The 16666-nt window shown below is 44.3% G+C and overlaps 1 protein-coding gene across 1 annotated transcript; it reads left to right on the top strand.

Annotated features, from left to right (window-relative positions):
- The first annotated feature begins 1847 nt into the window (after window positions 1–1847).
- Window positions 1848–16361, top strand: CBLIF (cobalamin binding intrinsic factor). Its single transcript, XM_047823321.1, has 9 exons — window positions 1848–1926; window positions 2834–3010; window positions 3987–4100; window positions 4533–4673; window positions 6480–6661; window positions 10402–10579; window positions 11940–12141; window positions 14943–15061; window positions 16202–16361. Exons 1-9 carry the CDS (start codon window positions 1848–1850, stop codon window positions 16261–16263), a joined length of 1254 nt encoding a protein of 417 aa, XP_047679277.1. The 3' UTR covers window positions 16264–16361.
- The last annotated feature ends 305 nt before the right edge of the window (window positions 16362–16666 follow it).

Here is a 16666-nt window from a genome sequence, read left to right as displayed (position 1 = left end):
CTGAGAGCAAACATCTAGTGGAAAAGGAGACAGGAAACGAACCACATGCATAGTGTGACAGAGGGTGAGGAGTCAGGGGCACAGTGGGTGTCTTTGGGGGTGAGGCTGTCTCATACATGAGACAGAAGGTCTGGGTGAAAGCTGGCCTTTGAGCAAAGACGTGAAGGATGTGTGGGAGCCACCATGAGAATATTTGGAGGAGGAGCGTCCTTGACAACGGAGACAGCAAGTGCCAAGGTGGGTGATGGATTCAGGGAACAAGGGGTTCAGTGCGGCTGGAGCAGAGGGAGCAAGGGAAGAAAGCAGTTGGAGGTGAGGCCCAACAGGCAACCAGGAGCCAGATCTTACAGGGCCTTGTAGGTCATTAAGAGGATTTTGAATTTTATTCCAAGATGGGAGCCACTGAGGAACATCCCCCTAAAAAAAAGCCACCTAAAATCTAGTAGTTACAAAAAAAATTATCCCCCTCCTTTGTAATCTCAAGATATTATTTCTGTTGTATGTTATAGGGAGGTATTGCTTTAATATAGCTGTATTTCTGATACTTATATATCAGAATAATATATATACTAATTATATACTAATATATATATATATATACTAATACTTATAGTACACTAATACTTCATATTTATACCTCATTGATCCCACATTGTCTAAGTATTTTTTTAAGTTTATTTATTTATTTTTGAAAGAGAGAGAGCACAAGCATGAGCGGGGGAGGAGCAGAGAGAGAGGGAGAGAGAGAGAATCCCAAGCAGGCCCCGCAACGTCAGCACTGAGCCCGATGTGGGGCTCGAACTCACGAACCATGATATCATGACCTGAGCTGACATCAAAAGTTAGATGCTTAACTGACTAAGCCACCCAGGCGCCCCCCCCCCGGCCCCCCACCCCCCGCCAACTTTCTAATTCTTACTTTAAAAGATAATACCTGAAAGCCTTGGGTGTTTGAAACTGCTTTGTCCCCAGATAAGGAAAAAGAAATCAAATAAAACAATTTCTGGGAAACTCAGGTCCATTGCTTGCCTGAAGTCAAACAGCCTCCAAGAGCCAAGGCTGGGACCCAGGTCACAGTGACTTATTAACCGCACAAAACCCGCCTCCACCTAGCAGACCCTCCCCCGACTGCATGAAAGGGTATGTTGTAAAGCATGCGCCTTGAACCATAAGTAAGGCAGTGCCTTAGGAACTGCTTGGCCCTCGGGGAAGTGGTTGCTGATGAACAGCCACAGGGGTGCCTGGGTGGCTCAGTGGGTTGAGCCCACTTCGGCTCAGGTCATGATTTCATAGTTCATGAGTTCAAACCCTGCATTGGACTCGCTGTGTCGGTGTGGAGCCTGCTTCAGATCCTCTGTCCCCCTCTCCCTCTGCCCCTCCCCTGCTCACTCTTTTTCTCTCTCTCTCTCTAAAATAAACATAAAAAAAAAAAAAAGCCAGCCAGGAGGTGGTCTGAGCAGGTGTCTGAAGGCCCAGGAGGAAGGCCCGTTTATACTCGCTCACTCACCAGCCAAGCTCCTGATCTAATGGCCCAGGATCGTGGGAAAGGGCACTTCAACATCACTGCCTTCCCTGCACCCCCAGCCCCAAGCGTCTCATACTGGCGGTGCCAGCTAGAAGTCACCTTCACACACCTTGCAGGGTCTAGACTAGTTAGATAAGCGTATGGAAATTAGTTCCCTCAGGGAGAGACAGGTCAGCAAAAGTGGTTAGGAGTGGCTGGGAGGGAGGGGAGGGCCGACTGGTTTACAAAGAGAAGCATATATAAGGGAAACGAGAGAAACACTCCACTTTCAAACACTAGGATTTGGGCCCGGGACCCATAGACAGGACAAGAAGAGATTGGGATGGCCTGGTACATCCTCTACCTCCTGAACCTTCTCTGGGCTGTGGCTGGGACCAGCACCCAAACCCAGGGCTCATGTTGTGAGTACAGTGTTTCCTCCAGAGAAGTCAGGGAAGCCGTGACCCCAGGGACAGGGGCAAACCTCACAGGTTGAGGTCGGCTGAGGAGAAAGTGATTGGAAACAGCAACCACTGTAGGAGTTCCAAGTGGGTGAGTCAGGGAGAGTGCTTGGTTCATCTTTCCTAGCTGCATAGTGTAAGTTCTTCCAGAAGGAAGTCTATGCATTTTTTTAAGTTTATTTATTTATTTTTGAGAGAGAGAGAGAGAGAGAGAGAACAAGTGGGGAAGGGGCAGAAAGAGCAGGAGAGAAAGAATCCCTAGCTGGCTGCACCCTCAGCATGGAGCAGGTCTCGGGGCTCAATCTCATGAACCGTGAGATCATGACCTGAGCTGAAATCAAGAATCAGATGCTTAACCGACTGAGCCAACCAGGTGCCCCGAAGGCTATGGATTTCACATTAAGAGAGATTGAAATCCTGGTGCAGGAATGATGGCTGGTGGCACAGAGAGGCTCAGAGCTGTTCTGACCTCGTGCCACTGCTAGTGGGGATATGGGTACTCGCTGAGGACTGGTCATATCCCAAGCCTTCCATATTTTTCATGTCAGACTGAAGAAAAAAATGCAAGGAAAACATGATTTTGAGGGATGTGCTGGAAATAATATGAACTGCCCATGAATCATATTGCTTGAAGTCACTAAGTGAGAAATCACTTTCTTAAAGATAAGGGTTGAGAAGATGTTTGGTTTAATTGGCCTCAGAGGAAAATCTCAAGGTTTTCTCCTTTTTCTTTAATAATCATCCCTACATGGGGGCATCCTGGAAGGTACGTACCAATGCTAATCCTGTATTCTGATTGACTCACAGGAAACACGTGTCTGATATGAGAGAGAGGGTAGGGGGTTAGTTAATGTCCTTCTCTTTTCAGCTGTCCCCCCAGCACAGCAGCCCTTGGTTAATGGCATACAAGTGCTCATGGAGAACTCTGTGACCAGCTCAGCCTTCCCAAATCCCAGCATCCTGATCGCCATGAATCTAGCCGGAGCCTACAATGTGGAGGCCCAGAAGCTCCTGACTTACAAGCTCATGGCCAGTGACATAGCCGGTGAGAAGTCAGAGCCCCTCTGAACTCTCCCTGACTCTCCAGCCCCAGGTCCTAACTCCGCACACCCCTTACTCCCATGCCACCTGCGACTGTACCTGAATCACCCAAATACCTTTCCCTACAAACCTGGAAAGAAATGCATGTGAAGTCAGAGCATTCGCAGAAGAGGGCAGCAACAATGAAAAAGCTCTAGATCAGATGTAAAAAGAGCAGGCTTCCAGTTCTGGCTCTATACCACGTATTAACTCCATGACCTTGGGGCACCTGGGTGGCTCAGTCAGTTGGGCATCCAACTCTTGATCTCATCTCGGGTCTTGATCTCAGGGTCCTGAGTTCAACCCTGCCTTAGGCTCCACACTGGGTGTGGAGCCTACTTTAAAAAATAAAAGTAACTCGGTGACCTTGAACAGGTCACGAATCCTGACCAACCTCACTTACGCATCTGCAAAATGTAGACGATTCTAATAACAAGGACACTAACAGTCATAATAAGAATGATAGTAATAATCAGATCTCTGTACTGCCTACCTCCCAGGAGTAGCCCTGACAATCAAGTGAGACAATAAAGTTAAAGTTATTTTCAGGTATGAATTTGTATGGGTGTTCTTGCTGCTTTTCTAAACAGACACCAGAGATTCTCGATGAAGTTGTCAAGTCACGGAGTGGTCACCAGAGTAAACATTCCTTGAGAATTTGTCCACACTTCTTTCCTTAAAAAGGAGAGATCAAAAAATTATCTAGGTGGTGCCTGGCTGGCTCAGTCAGAAAAGCACTCTTAGATCTCAGGGTTGTGAGTGTGTAACCCATGTTGGGTAAAGAGATTACTTAAAAATAAAATCTTAAAAAAAAAAAAACCTATCTAATCACACTATTAAAAATTCAATGATCTGGACAAAAAGCAGAGAGTTCAGCCCTGGCGCCAGGCACACTCTTCCCTGACAATACCTTTGTAACCCTTTTGTTCTCTCCTCCACAGACCTGACCATTGGCCAGCTTGCCCTTACTGTCATGGCCCTCACCTCCTCCTGCCGAGACCCTGGGAATAAAGTTTCGATTCTACACAGACAAATGGAAAACTGGGCTCCTTCAAGTAAGAGCTCATCAGAAGGGAGGGGAGAGTGAGGCAAATGATTTTTCCTGAGAATTTTAAGCCTAGAACGAAAGAGATGGGGGAATGGAAAGTGAGGGAAGAAACACAGCTGCCTTTGCTTAGGATCCCTGAGATCATCCCACTGCGAGATATTCACTTCGATTCCAAGTGAACTAGAGAAGACCACTGTCCCCAGGGACACAGACTTATGCCATCACCTGAAGACAGCCTCGTCCCTTTTATTCTCTTCTCATGCCGGGTGACATTCTTATTCTGAGAAGTGCTGAAGTTACCTTTTGCTAAAACGGAGGCTTTCTTTTTGGACAGGTTTTCTAAACATTTCTATTTAAAAGGTTTGGCTTTTCCCTTTTTCATGAACGTCCTCATTCTGGAGGATGTTAATCTTACGGAGGCCCTCTGTCCCCTTCCCAGGCCCCAATGCTCAGTCTTCAACCTTCTACGGGCCCAGTCTGGCGGTCCTGGCACTGTGCCAGAAGAACCCTGAGACAACCTTACCCATAGCAGTCCGCTTTGCCAAGATCCTGCTGGCCAATTCCTCCCCCTTCAACACGGGTGAGTCGGTCACCACTGCCAGGCACTGCCCTGAGCAAGGAACATCACGGGCACTGAATGGGGGGCCGGAGGGGACAGTGGGAGGGGGAGTTCTCCACGGAGGAAGAGCTCAGGATCATGAAAATGTCTACAGATGGGAGGTACTTCACAAATATTTGTTGGACATGTGAATTAAGGAATAAATGAAAGGGAAATAGTAAGACAAAGAAACCAGGACGGTACTTGAAATGTCTTGACAATGACAGAATCTTCACTGGAAACAATAAGCATGTCACTCACCCAAGTCAGGAGTTATTTCCAGGCAAATTCTTGAATTATTAAACCAATGTCTAGACTCAGCCATACACTGAACCTTCTCTTGTATCATTAGTGGTGATTCCACACCCTGTTCTTCTCAATGTTTCTCCTTGTAACATTCAAATATTCTCTTTCTATTGAACAGATACTGTCTGGGGGCACCTGGGTGGCTCAGTCGGTTAGGCACGCAACTCTTGTTTTCAGCTCAGGTCACAATCTCACAGTTTGTGAGTTCAATCTCTCTCTGCCTCTCTGTCTGTCTCTCTGTCTCTCTCAAAATAAATGAATAAACAAAAAACATTTAAAATACATAAACAGATACTGATGCTCCTCTGCTTCAAGGATATATTGGAACCATCGTATTCCTTCTTTCTGCAACCTTATGGCTGCTTGTGAATGGAAGCTTCTCCCCTCTATGGCACCAGGTCCTTCTCTGTCCACCCTCCCCTCCTGCAGATGATGGTGCCGACTCTGAATAATGCCATCTGTGAGGACACTGCTGTATGCCCCTCGTTCATGGTCACATTTTCTCCTCTGCCACTCTCCAAGCAAGAGTGTATCTCAGGTTAACACCCCATTACCCATGCTTCCTCAACAACCTCTCTTGTCTCAAGCAAATGCTCTCGTTTCAGGCTTTCAGACCAAGAAACAAAGGCTCTGGTACGTCCCTGGGGGTCAAGAGCAGTCTCCGTGTTCCATCTGGGACCTCATGCATTTCTGGGGTGTCTCTGTCAGTTTGGGAAATTTGGACTTCTTTGCCAACACTGGTTTCAACAACACTGTCTTCCTTAATGAGTTTATGCAAATTTCAGGCGGAGATCCCAGTAGGGAGGGGAAGATCAGTCAAAGAAAAGATGTCATCTGGCAAGTCTTGCAAGTGTTCCGGTCTTGTCCTGCCAGCACTTGCTCATTCAGTCCATGTACATTTTCCCATACAAATCATGAAAATGCCCCTGTGTTGGGTGCCATGGCGGGGTGCAAAGTTCCTGCCACCCAGAAGCTCACAGAGCACGGTAACAACAAAACAGAGCAGCGAGTGCTGACATTGCAAAACAGGTCCAAACAACACATGCTAAAAAATAAAAAAGGTCAGGAAAGAGACCGCACCTGTGTTATAGGGCTGCCCAAGGGAAGGCTTCAATGAGAGGTGGCGATGGCTCGGCCTTCAAGCATTGGTGACATTTTTAAAGATAAACACTAGCACAAGAGAAATGGGATTGAATCAAGCGCCAGTCTACATTAATTAAAAGCATGAGCTGTGGAGTCACATAGATCTGGGTTCAGATCCTGGCCCTGCTACTTACTAGCTGTGTGGCCTTGGGCCATTATTTGGCCTCTCTGAGCCTCCATTTCCTCATCCCTTAAATGGAGACGATTATAGGTCCTACTTCACAGGCTGTCCTGAAGAATAAAGGAGATAATGTAGCTGGAACACAATAAGCACACAGTAAATGTTGCTTGTTCATATTGTTGTGGTGATGGTTGCCTTATCCCCACTGTGATTCACAGACACGGGAGCAATGGTGATCTTGGCTCTGACTTGTATGTACAACAAGATCCCAGTAGGTTCAGAGGAAGGTTACAGAAGTCTGTTTGGTCAGGTACTAGAGGACGTCGTGGAGAATATTAGCATGAGGATCAAAGACAATGGCATCATTGGAGACATCTACAGTACTGGCCTTGCCATGCAGGTAACACATCACCAACGCTCTCTGCTGGGTCCATGCCAATACGGTAAGGCTGGGTTGTAGGATCAAGAGACCAGGCTTCTAACATCTCTGGGAAAGACCAGCTAGTTTAACCTGAGGTAGATACCTTGTGGTGCTTATGTCTTAGTCTCTCTACTGGTAAAATGTAGGTTGAGTCTTATTTCTTCCCTACTTCATGGGCAAAGTGTGAAAATAAAACTACGTGAATTCTTTTCTCATTCTTGGGGAAAAAAATACAAGTCAATCCAAGAAACATATCAGTTTATTACTGATAATGATCGGTTTGTTCATAATATTTACAGACTGATGAAAATTTGATGTATAAAAAATATAAGGATATTAAAACAAGTCCTAAAAAAAACTGAATTTTCTGATTCCATCTTGCCAGTCAAGTGTTCTTTTTTTTTAGCCCTTTACCGTGATCCAAAAAAATGTGGGCTTGTATTCAAAGTGATTAATGAAAATAACCTAAAGCTGATTGGATGTCTAATCTTTGTCAAGCTCTTTTATAGTCTCGATCTCATTTCAACCTCACACAGTGCTCTAAATGGCAGAGCCAAGTTTGTCTGGTACCCAAGTACATACCCAATCCTATGCTTCCCTGGGAACCCAGATCCCCAGGCTTGGATTCTATGAGATGTTGCTTGATGCATCTCCAAATGCAACCCCCTTCCACTGATTAGGGTTGACCAGAGCAGCGTCCTCCCGTGGAAGACATACTAAAGATAGTGGGGAGACATAACCAACTAGAATCATAAATTAAAGGGTCACCTGTGGCCAAATCCTCTAGCCCCAACTGAGAAGTCTGTGCTCCAAAGTCTCAAAATGCCTAGTGTAATTAATTGGAAAACGACATCATGACCTTCTCCACTCAGAAAGCCCAGGAAACAGAGAACCATGGAATCACAATGCCAGCCCTGAACCTAATACACTACAGTGGTAGGAAGAAATCCGTACATGGGGAGGAGTGGAGACTGGCCCTGATTCCACACATTAGAAATTACCAAAGGGCATGAACAGACTAGAAATCAGCTTATATTAACCGTAAGAGTGAACACCAAGTCCCCACTCCATGTGCCATGGTTAGGAGCAATTAATGAGAACAAAGTCAGCTTCCGTATCATGTCATGGTGAATGAAATTTTGCCATGGTACAAAAGACTGTTTGTTACCATGGCTGAATCATATGAGACCAGCTCTGGGGCTCAGGTCTAGAAAGCTGTGTGGAGTATCACAGGCAGTCTGGAAGGGATATAAGATGGGTTTTATCTATGACTCACTTAAAATAAACTTGCTTCACCTTAGTGCCAGACAGAGAAAGGTTTGCTCTTGTTAGTTTGGCTTGTGAATTCTGTTTGGGATTTTTATCACCTGCAGGGTACACTCTGATAAGCTGTGCCTGAGAATTAAAGCTTTTCCTATGAAAAGACAAAACCTCATTCTTATCCAGATATCACAGGCCACGTGGATTTCTAATCAGTTAGGAGACATATCCTCTCCCTACTTGAGTTAAGGCACACATCTAGAGTTTACTCAAGCAGCCTGTAGTCTAGAATCGCCAGATATCTAATGCGTAACTTTTTTCTAATTAAAAATGTTCTGGTGTCAAAAACCAGAGGGCTCTGGACATGTAACAAGTTGAGTTTGAAGCCCAGATCTGCCACCCTTGTGGGCAAATACTGAATTTCTCTGAATTTCACTTTCCCAATCAGAACAAGGATCCAAGGATAGTTTTTACAAATCACAAGCACAAGGCGATGCTCAATAACTGTTCATGGTCTCTCCCTTTTCAGCCTTCATTCTTCACCTTCCAGGACGCCAGTGCCCTTCAAGTGGTCTGGGCCACCCACATGGCTTCCCTAGGCATTCATGTGGCACTTCCTCTGTTCCAGAGTTTCTTCTCTTGTTTCCATCACAATTCCAAAGGTTTCAAAAGTCCTCTGATAGGGATTTAACTTGGAAAGGGACCTGATAAACATCTTCATGCAAAGTTGTCAATGGCTTCTCACAGCATAATGTGTCCTTTCTCAATGGAGTGTTGGCATTGGTAATGTTTTATCCCAAAGAGCTACATCTTACTTTTGGGATTTGAGAATTGAATACAGCAAGTGAACAAGATATGGCTGCTGAGGAGTACCTACCTACCTGATGCCCTTTAAACCAAATTTCCCTGTAAAGTGGCCTCTCGCAAGAGCCACAACTCATGGTTGCCAAAGTTAACAGTGATAGTCATGCCTATCCAAACTGTCTGGTTGTTCATCAACTGCCTTTGGCTTACAAAGCCAGTTCTGACTCTCCTCCCCCTTCGCTCATTTCCCATTTTAAGATTCAGGTGAATCAGTCAACCAGCAATCTCAGACCATTGACATACTCTGATGGTCATGGTCAGCACAACCCTAAAGTGAGGGAGATGGTAATGACAGCTTATATAACATACATCACAAAATGCTCTTGCTTATCATCCCATCTGAACCTCAAATGAACCTCCAAAGGTAGGAAGAAATTATGATTTCTGTTTGACCCAATGAGATCTAAAACGCAGCAAAGTAGAATGAACTGCTTGGTGTATTTAGCAAGAATCATTTTTTTTTTAATTTTTTTTTCAACGTTTATTTATTTTTGGGACAGAGAGAGACAGAGCATGAATGGGGGAGGGGCAGAGAGAGAGGGAGACACAGAATCGGAAACAGGCTCCAGGCTCTGAGCCATCAGCCCAGAGCCTGACGCGGGGCTCGAACTCACGGACCGCGAGATCGTGATCTGGCTGAAGTCGGACGCTTAACCGACTGCGCCACCCAGGCACCCCGCAAGAATCATTTTTGTAAGTAACAGAAACCCAAGTAACTTAAGAAAAAAAATGGGCATTTCCTATTTCATATAGACTAGAGGGTCCAGAGCTGGATTAATTTCAGGAGCAGCCAGAAGAAAGGACTCAAATCATGGTTTCAGGGACCACTCTTTTTTCATCGCTCAGCCCTGGTTTTCTTCATTGTCTCCTACTCCATGGTTTCTTCAAAGTGGCTGAGGAAGATGGTCACCAGCAGCCCACTGCTTACTTACATGGTCCCAGCTGAATACCCCCAGCAGGAAAGAAAGAAGTGCTTCTCTCTCTGAGTGTCTGTATATCAGGGAAGGACTCTGTCTAGTGTGTATGCCCACCAATCACTGTCACCAAAAGGATGGCACGCTATGATTAGCCCAGCCCAGGCCATGAATCCACCCCTGTGGCCAGGGTTGTGGAGCCTCTGGCTGACAGTTCTGACGTGAATACAAAGTGTGGAAGGAGTCCACCAAAGGGTGTGCAGGACAACACAAAACAAAAGAGTTCTCCTATGTTTCGCTGGCCAGGCTGTTCCAGACTAGCTGCCCCTGGAGCTTGCTTTGCCCGGCTATCACCTTGTTCTACGTTTAAGAACTATTTTATATAAAACATACTATAAATGCAGCAGCCCTAATAGTGTTCCCCAAATCTGTTTGTTGCACAAATATTTGTTGTGTGACTGCTATGTGATAGACACTGAGCTAAGAGGTGGGGACACAGAGTGAACAAAAAAGAGACATCGTCCTGAACCTTGGGCAGCTCAATTTTGGACTCTGGATGATCCCCAAGATTAGTGATCAAGTGTTTCCCTTATAAAGCTTATAAAGGCCAACTCTCAGCTATGCCTAATCAACCAATCTCTCCCTCTCCTTCTCTCTCTCTCCCTCTCTCTCCTGCCCCAGGCTCTCTCCGTGACACCTAAGCACCCTCCCAAGAGGTGGAACTGCAAGAAGACCATGGACACAATACTTAAGGAGATTGAGCTGGGGAAATTCCACAATCCCATGTCCATTGCCCAAATCCTTCCTTCCCTGAAAGGCAAGACATACCTAGATGTGCCCCATGTGTCTTGTATCCCTGGTAAGAACTCTAAACATCTGCCTTTCCTTGTGGTATAAAGTGGAAACTTATGTCCATAATAATATGTGGATCAATTTCAAGTGGCATAGAGGCTTGTTATGTAGGCAGAGACGCATCTGATTTCCAATTCCCAAGTGTCATGTCTTAACACACAGCCGCGCCAGCCTGCCCTCAGAGTTCAGCCCCCATGTCCACTTCACTCAGTACACATTAAATGAGCACCTACTATAGTAGGTGGTGAAGATGATGCTGAAGATGATAGTGAAGTGAAATGATGGTGAAGGGGGAAGGTCCATGGTCTTAACAATCAGATGATATATAACTTCACTCATTCATGGGATGAATGCCTCAAACATTACACAGTATCTTCAGATATCTGCTCTTTACAAAGTCATGAGATAGCTACATAGACAAAAACCACAACATTTGGAAGAATGAAATAAGCATTAAATAGAAATAGAAGCCACATACAGTGCAAAAGCAAAGGAGGTATGGCCAATCACTGATCTGGTCTGAGAGACTTATGAGAAGAACAGAGTTGGCATTTCAGCCCAGACATGGAGATCTAAATACGAAGCCTTGGTGCTCCTGGCACACCAAAGGAATGGGGGTGGAAACCTGGCACGTTACCCTCTGATTTGAAATATCTCTATTTTATACAATTAAAAATATAATACAAGGATACTTAAAATTCAAACACTGCAGAAATGTACACAAGGAAAGTGGGAGTCCTGCATAAAAATTTTATCACTCCAGAGGTAACTAGTCCTTGGTAGACATAGCGCCAACTCTTCTTTGTTATCAAATACTAGTATAAAGCACTATTCATCTCATGTTGCATGGACTTCCCGAGACAAGCAGAGATGACTAAGCTCCTTGTCTATCTCAGAACAGAATCTATAGAGACTGCGATCAAGCAACCGGATCCCAAGCACAGGCACATTCACCTAACTCCTTAGACTGCTTCCCAGTGATCTCCCCACCTTCACAAGATGGCTTTGGAGTCTTTCCTACCACTCTACACTACAGTTGCCCAGGCGTTTTGTTAAATGGCCTGAAACTTACTACCAGTGCCTCCAGATTCACAGTGGAAATTCCTTCAACAAAACTCATGTTCCTTGTAAAACTAGCTGTCAGCTCTTCAGCCAAAAACAACTCTCTAGAATGGAAATGAGAGCTCCATGGACCACACCAGTTCCTCAGAACAACCCACCAAGAACACAATATCATTGCCATTCCTTGAAATGTTTGTTTTTTGGTTTGTTTTTCTTTTAGGATGAGTCACTAACAACAGAGATTTTGCACCTAATAGTACAAACCCCATAGTCTTTAACAAATTTGGCCTGTTTGCTCTTCACAGGTCATGAAGGGCAACCAACCCTCCCCAGCCAAACCAACCCTGCTCCCACCTCAGCATCCAACATCACCATCATATACACCATCAATAACCAGCTGAGGGGGGTGGAGCTGCACTTCAATGAGACCATCAATGTCAGTGTGAAAGCTGGATCGGTGCTACTTGTTGTCCTAGAGGAAGCCCAGCGCAGAAGCTCCATGTTCAAGTGAGTGTTGTAAGCGACACGCACATTCCCCCCAGGCCTTGCCTGAATTCCCATTCTCTCTCTCCTGCCTTTTCTTACCTTTTTTCCCTTCTGATAATTTAACAGATCTTCATCCCATCACCCCTCAAGAGGCCTGCAAACTACCAACTAGGCAAGGCTCTCAGGAAACATTAAATCGCCCAAGTCAACATATGATAGAGTTTTACAAACAGGAATTCAAAGGGGAGAGTCTGTTGTGGATTTAGAATAGTCCAGAAAGGCTTGGGGCTTTGGACCACATTCGAAGGATAAGTACTGTAGGGCAGATATGGGTAGATGGTATTCTAGGAAGAGGGAATGGCTAGAAAGAAGCATTCAAGGGGTGTTTGGGTGGCTAAATGTCCTCAGTTAAACGTCCAACCTGGGCTCAGGTCATGATCCCACAGTTCGTGGGTTCGAGCCCCACATCGCCTCCATGGTGAGTGTGCAGAACCTGCTTGGGATTCTCTCTCTCTACCTCTCTCTCTCTGCTCTTTCCCCACTTGTACTTTCTCTCTCAAAATAGATAGATAGATAGATAGATAGATAGATAGATAGATAGATAGATAAAAAAGAAGAAGAAGAAGAAGAAGCATCGGAAGCAGGAAGAAGCAAGGAATTCCGGGAGCGAGTAGTCCAGCGTGACTAAAGAAGAGAATACAGGACTGAATTAAGTAAGTAACATCCAGAAGGATAGTCTGGGTAATGTAAAAAATCTGAAAAACCAGGCTCAGGAGATTGGACTCCACATTATGGAGAAGCATTGCAGGTTTTTAAGTAAGAAAAGTCATGTTGTAAAATGTTAGTTGGTTTGAGAATGGGAGACAAGGAGGAAATCTGGGGTGTGCCTATGGTCATGAATCTATGAAGTAATGAAGATTCCATGTAGGACAAACAGACTCACACCGAGGAAAACTCCACAGGTCTCTGTGAGAACTGGATGCAAGGGGCAAGAGAGAGAGAAGCTTCCAAACTTTTGATAGGAGTACCAGAAAGAAAGAATGTCTTTCAGAGAAAAAGACTTAATTCCTTTAGACGTGTCTAATTGTATGTGTTCAAAACAGAAGCATTGGGGAGCTTTTGAAGGGAGAAGCATGCAACACTCCTTGGGGGCGTGAGTTGGAGCCCCATGTTGGGCATAAAGCCTATTAAAAAAAAATAAAAAGGGGTGCCTGGATGGTTCAGTCGGTTAAGCATCTGACTTCGGCTCAGGTCATGACCTTGTGGTCTGTGAGTTCGAGCCCCGCGTCGGGCTCTGTGCTGACAGTTCAGAGCCTGGAGCCTGTTTCAGATTCTGTGGTCTCCCTCTCTCTCTGACCCTCCCCCATTCATGCTCTGTCTCTCTCTGTCTCAAAAATAAATAAACGTTAAAAAAAAGGTTTTTTTAAATAAAAAGAACATGAGACAGGTCTACATGCCCATTATACGCATAGCACCACTTAAGCCCAAAGAGGCTAAGTAACAGTCCTAAGATCACATGACATGTAGCTAATAGAGTTGAGATCGGAACCTAGACTTGACCGTGAAGCTCATGTCTTCCACTGCCCTGTCATAAAGGGAAGAATACAGAAATAAATCCAGAGGAGAAAATTAAGCCTTGTGAGGTGGTTATAGTTTGCAAAAAGAGGAAGCAGGAGAGAAAAATGGAGAAGACTAAGATAGCAGAGGGAGCAGAGGGAACATGCCAGGTGCTGGAAAGGAAAAGATGAGAGTCTTTGAAAGGGAAGGTGACATGACCCCAGTCCTGCAGAGACATGCCAAGGAGAATGACTGACCACGTCTGAGGGAGTGAAGCTGAGTGGGATGTGGAATCTACCCCACAGGATTGGGCTCGGGGAGTCATGCCTGCTGTCCACAGCCTAGCTCCATAATTTCCCTGACTTCTATACCCAGGTCGGGATCAAAGTTGCACTCCAAGAATACTCAGCTTTCAAACAACCCTCTGAATCTACCTTACTACTTCTCTGAGCTTAGCTTTAATTTTGCCTGATTTTTCTTTTTCTGACTGTGAATGTCATAAATACTTATAGTAGACAGGTGGGGGGTGATGCATAAAGAAGAAAACAGAACATCTACACTACATGCACAACATAATCACTGTGGACATGTTTTTATCATTTTGTAGGTGGTTTCTTCCCATGCATAGTATAAACAGTTGTGATCCATCACATAGATGGGATAGCTATTTCGTGTACAATTTATGTCCCACATTTTCACTTAACGTTATTGGAGGAGCATTTGTAATGTCACTTAAAATTATTGAAAAATATAATTTTGTAACTGCAAAAAAAATCAGTCTTGAATATTCATCCCACGATTCACGTAATTATTCATCCATATTTGGGCATTTACATTTTCTTTAATTTGCTTATTGACAGGTTAAAAAAAAAAACTCCCTTCAGGCTAATTTCATTTCATTTTAAGTGAAGTAATTTCATATTCATTAGTCATTTGTAATTTCTCTTTTGAGCATGATTTTATCTGATCTATAAAGCATTTAGAATGTCTCTGTCCCAGGGCGCCTGGGTAGCTCAGCCTGTTGAGTGGCTAACTCTTGATTTCGGCTCAGGTCATAATCCCAGTGTCATGGGATCGAGCCCCGTGTTGGGCTCCATGCTGGGCATGAAGCCTGCTTAAGATTATCTGTTTCTCATTCCCTCTTCCCCTCTCCCTCCCTCTCTCTCTAAAATAAAATAAAGAGAATGTCTCTGTCCCTTCACCTTAACCTCTTATTGCCTTTCCTAAATGAGATATTAATCACATACATGATTTTATTCTTACAGATTTGAAACCACAGTGACATCTTGGGGCCTTGTTGTCTCCTCCATCAATAATATTGCTGAAAATGTTCATCATAGGACCTACTGGCAATTCCTTAGTGGCAAAACACCTTTGAATGAAGGTGAGAAAGGAAAGGAATCTGGGAATCTCTTCCATAGTCTGAAGGCTACTTTCTTTCATTCTCTTCTTTAATTCATTCGTTCAATCGGCAAATAATTGAGATCATATGTATATATACGATAATCACACATACAGTGACTATGCATATATATTCATACACGTATATTATGAATATATATACAGTGATTTGATTGAATGATTGATAGATGATGGGATAGATAGATGATAGAACAGGTGGCTGGCTTTCTAAAATAGCTTTTTTAGGGCGCTTGGGTGTCTCAGTCAGTTGGACGTCTGACTTTGGCTCAGGTCATGATCTCACGGTTCATGGGTTCAAGCCCCACATCAGGCTCTGTGCTGACAGCTCAGAGCCCAGAGCCTGCTTCGGATTCTGTGTCTCCCTCTCTCTCTGCCCCTCCCCTGCTTGCACTCTGTCTCTCTCTGTCTCTCTGCGTCTGTCTCTCTCTCTCTCAAAAATAAATAAATATAAACATAGTAAATCAGGCTTATTCTTATGTCTGCCAATTGCTTTTCTTCTCTGAGGAAAGAATGATAAACAGAAAGCCTCTGAGATCCAAAAAGATTTGGGCCTGGAATTGTCATTCTTTCCAGTGCCTGGCAACTTGGAAGCCATCAATACCGCCATCATCTAACTTTCCTGCCCTAAAACACAAGAATTCTCAACACACTGCCCTTCCTTATTTTCTGCAAAATCTTCAAAAATGAATATGAGATCTTTCTCCCTTGAATGCTCTAGATTTGGCTTAACTAAGCAAGTTTAACAGTAACCACAATTTACTGCACACTTACTACGTGTCAGGTACCGTATTAGGCATCTGGCAGTCATTATTCCTAGTGCTGAAAACGTTTCTTCAGGGTAAATATTATGAATGCAATTTAATACATGAGGAAAAGGAGACTCACAATTTAAGGGGCTTCTCCGAAGACATACCCCACATGGCAACTCGGAGCCTGGAAACAAGGACTCCCTAAACCTCAGTTCCATACTCTTCCATACCAACGGAGCTGCCCATTTCACTCTGTGATGACTTTACTCCTCCAACAATGAGCTGATCCCCTGGGAGGTGGGTGTGGTTATACGCCCCACGGTCACCTCATGTTCTTCTCTGATTGTTTCTAGGCGTTGCTGACTACATACCCTTCAACCATGAGCACATCACAGCCAATTTCACACAGTACTAAGGACGAAGTGGCTTCAGGTTCTCTCAAACACCTTCAAAGGATGATGGAATTTTTGTTCATTTCATTTCAAATCTACGCCAAAAGGTGGAAATCTACAATGCTCCCATATTCTTGGTTAAAAAAAAAAAAAAAAAACCATGGAAAACACTGTGTAGAATAAATGATTCAAACTTCCCTAGAGTCTCAACATCTGTGACCCGTGAAAAAAACGTCCAGCTTCTCAAGGCACTGACTGCCAGTCATAATTTAAACCTAGGGTAAGGGGAGAAGAGAGAGCCCAGTTGATATTTTTAGAGTTCATTCTGATCTTGATTAATTAACCAACACATTCCTTTATTTCTACAAATGAAATGATATATTTTTTAAATCTCCTATTTTTTTTTCTTATACCAAGTACTACTTT

This window comes from Prionailurus viverrinus, chromosome D1 (genome assembly GCF_022837055.1).
Source record: "Prionailurus viverrinus isolate Anna chromosome D1, UM_Priviv_1.0, whole genome shotgun sequence".
Lineage (NCBI taxonomy): Eukaryota > Metazoa > Chordata > Mammalia > Carnivora > Felidae > Prionailurus > Prionailurus viverrinus.
The sequence above is the reverse complement of the archived record's forward strand: the minus strand, read 5'-3'. Positions and strand labels throughout refer to the sequence as shown.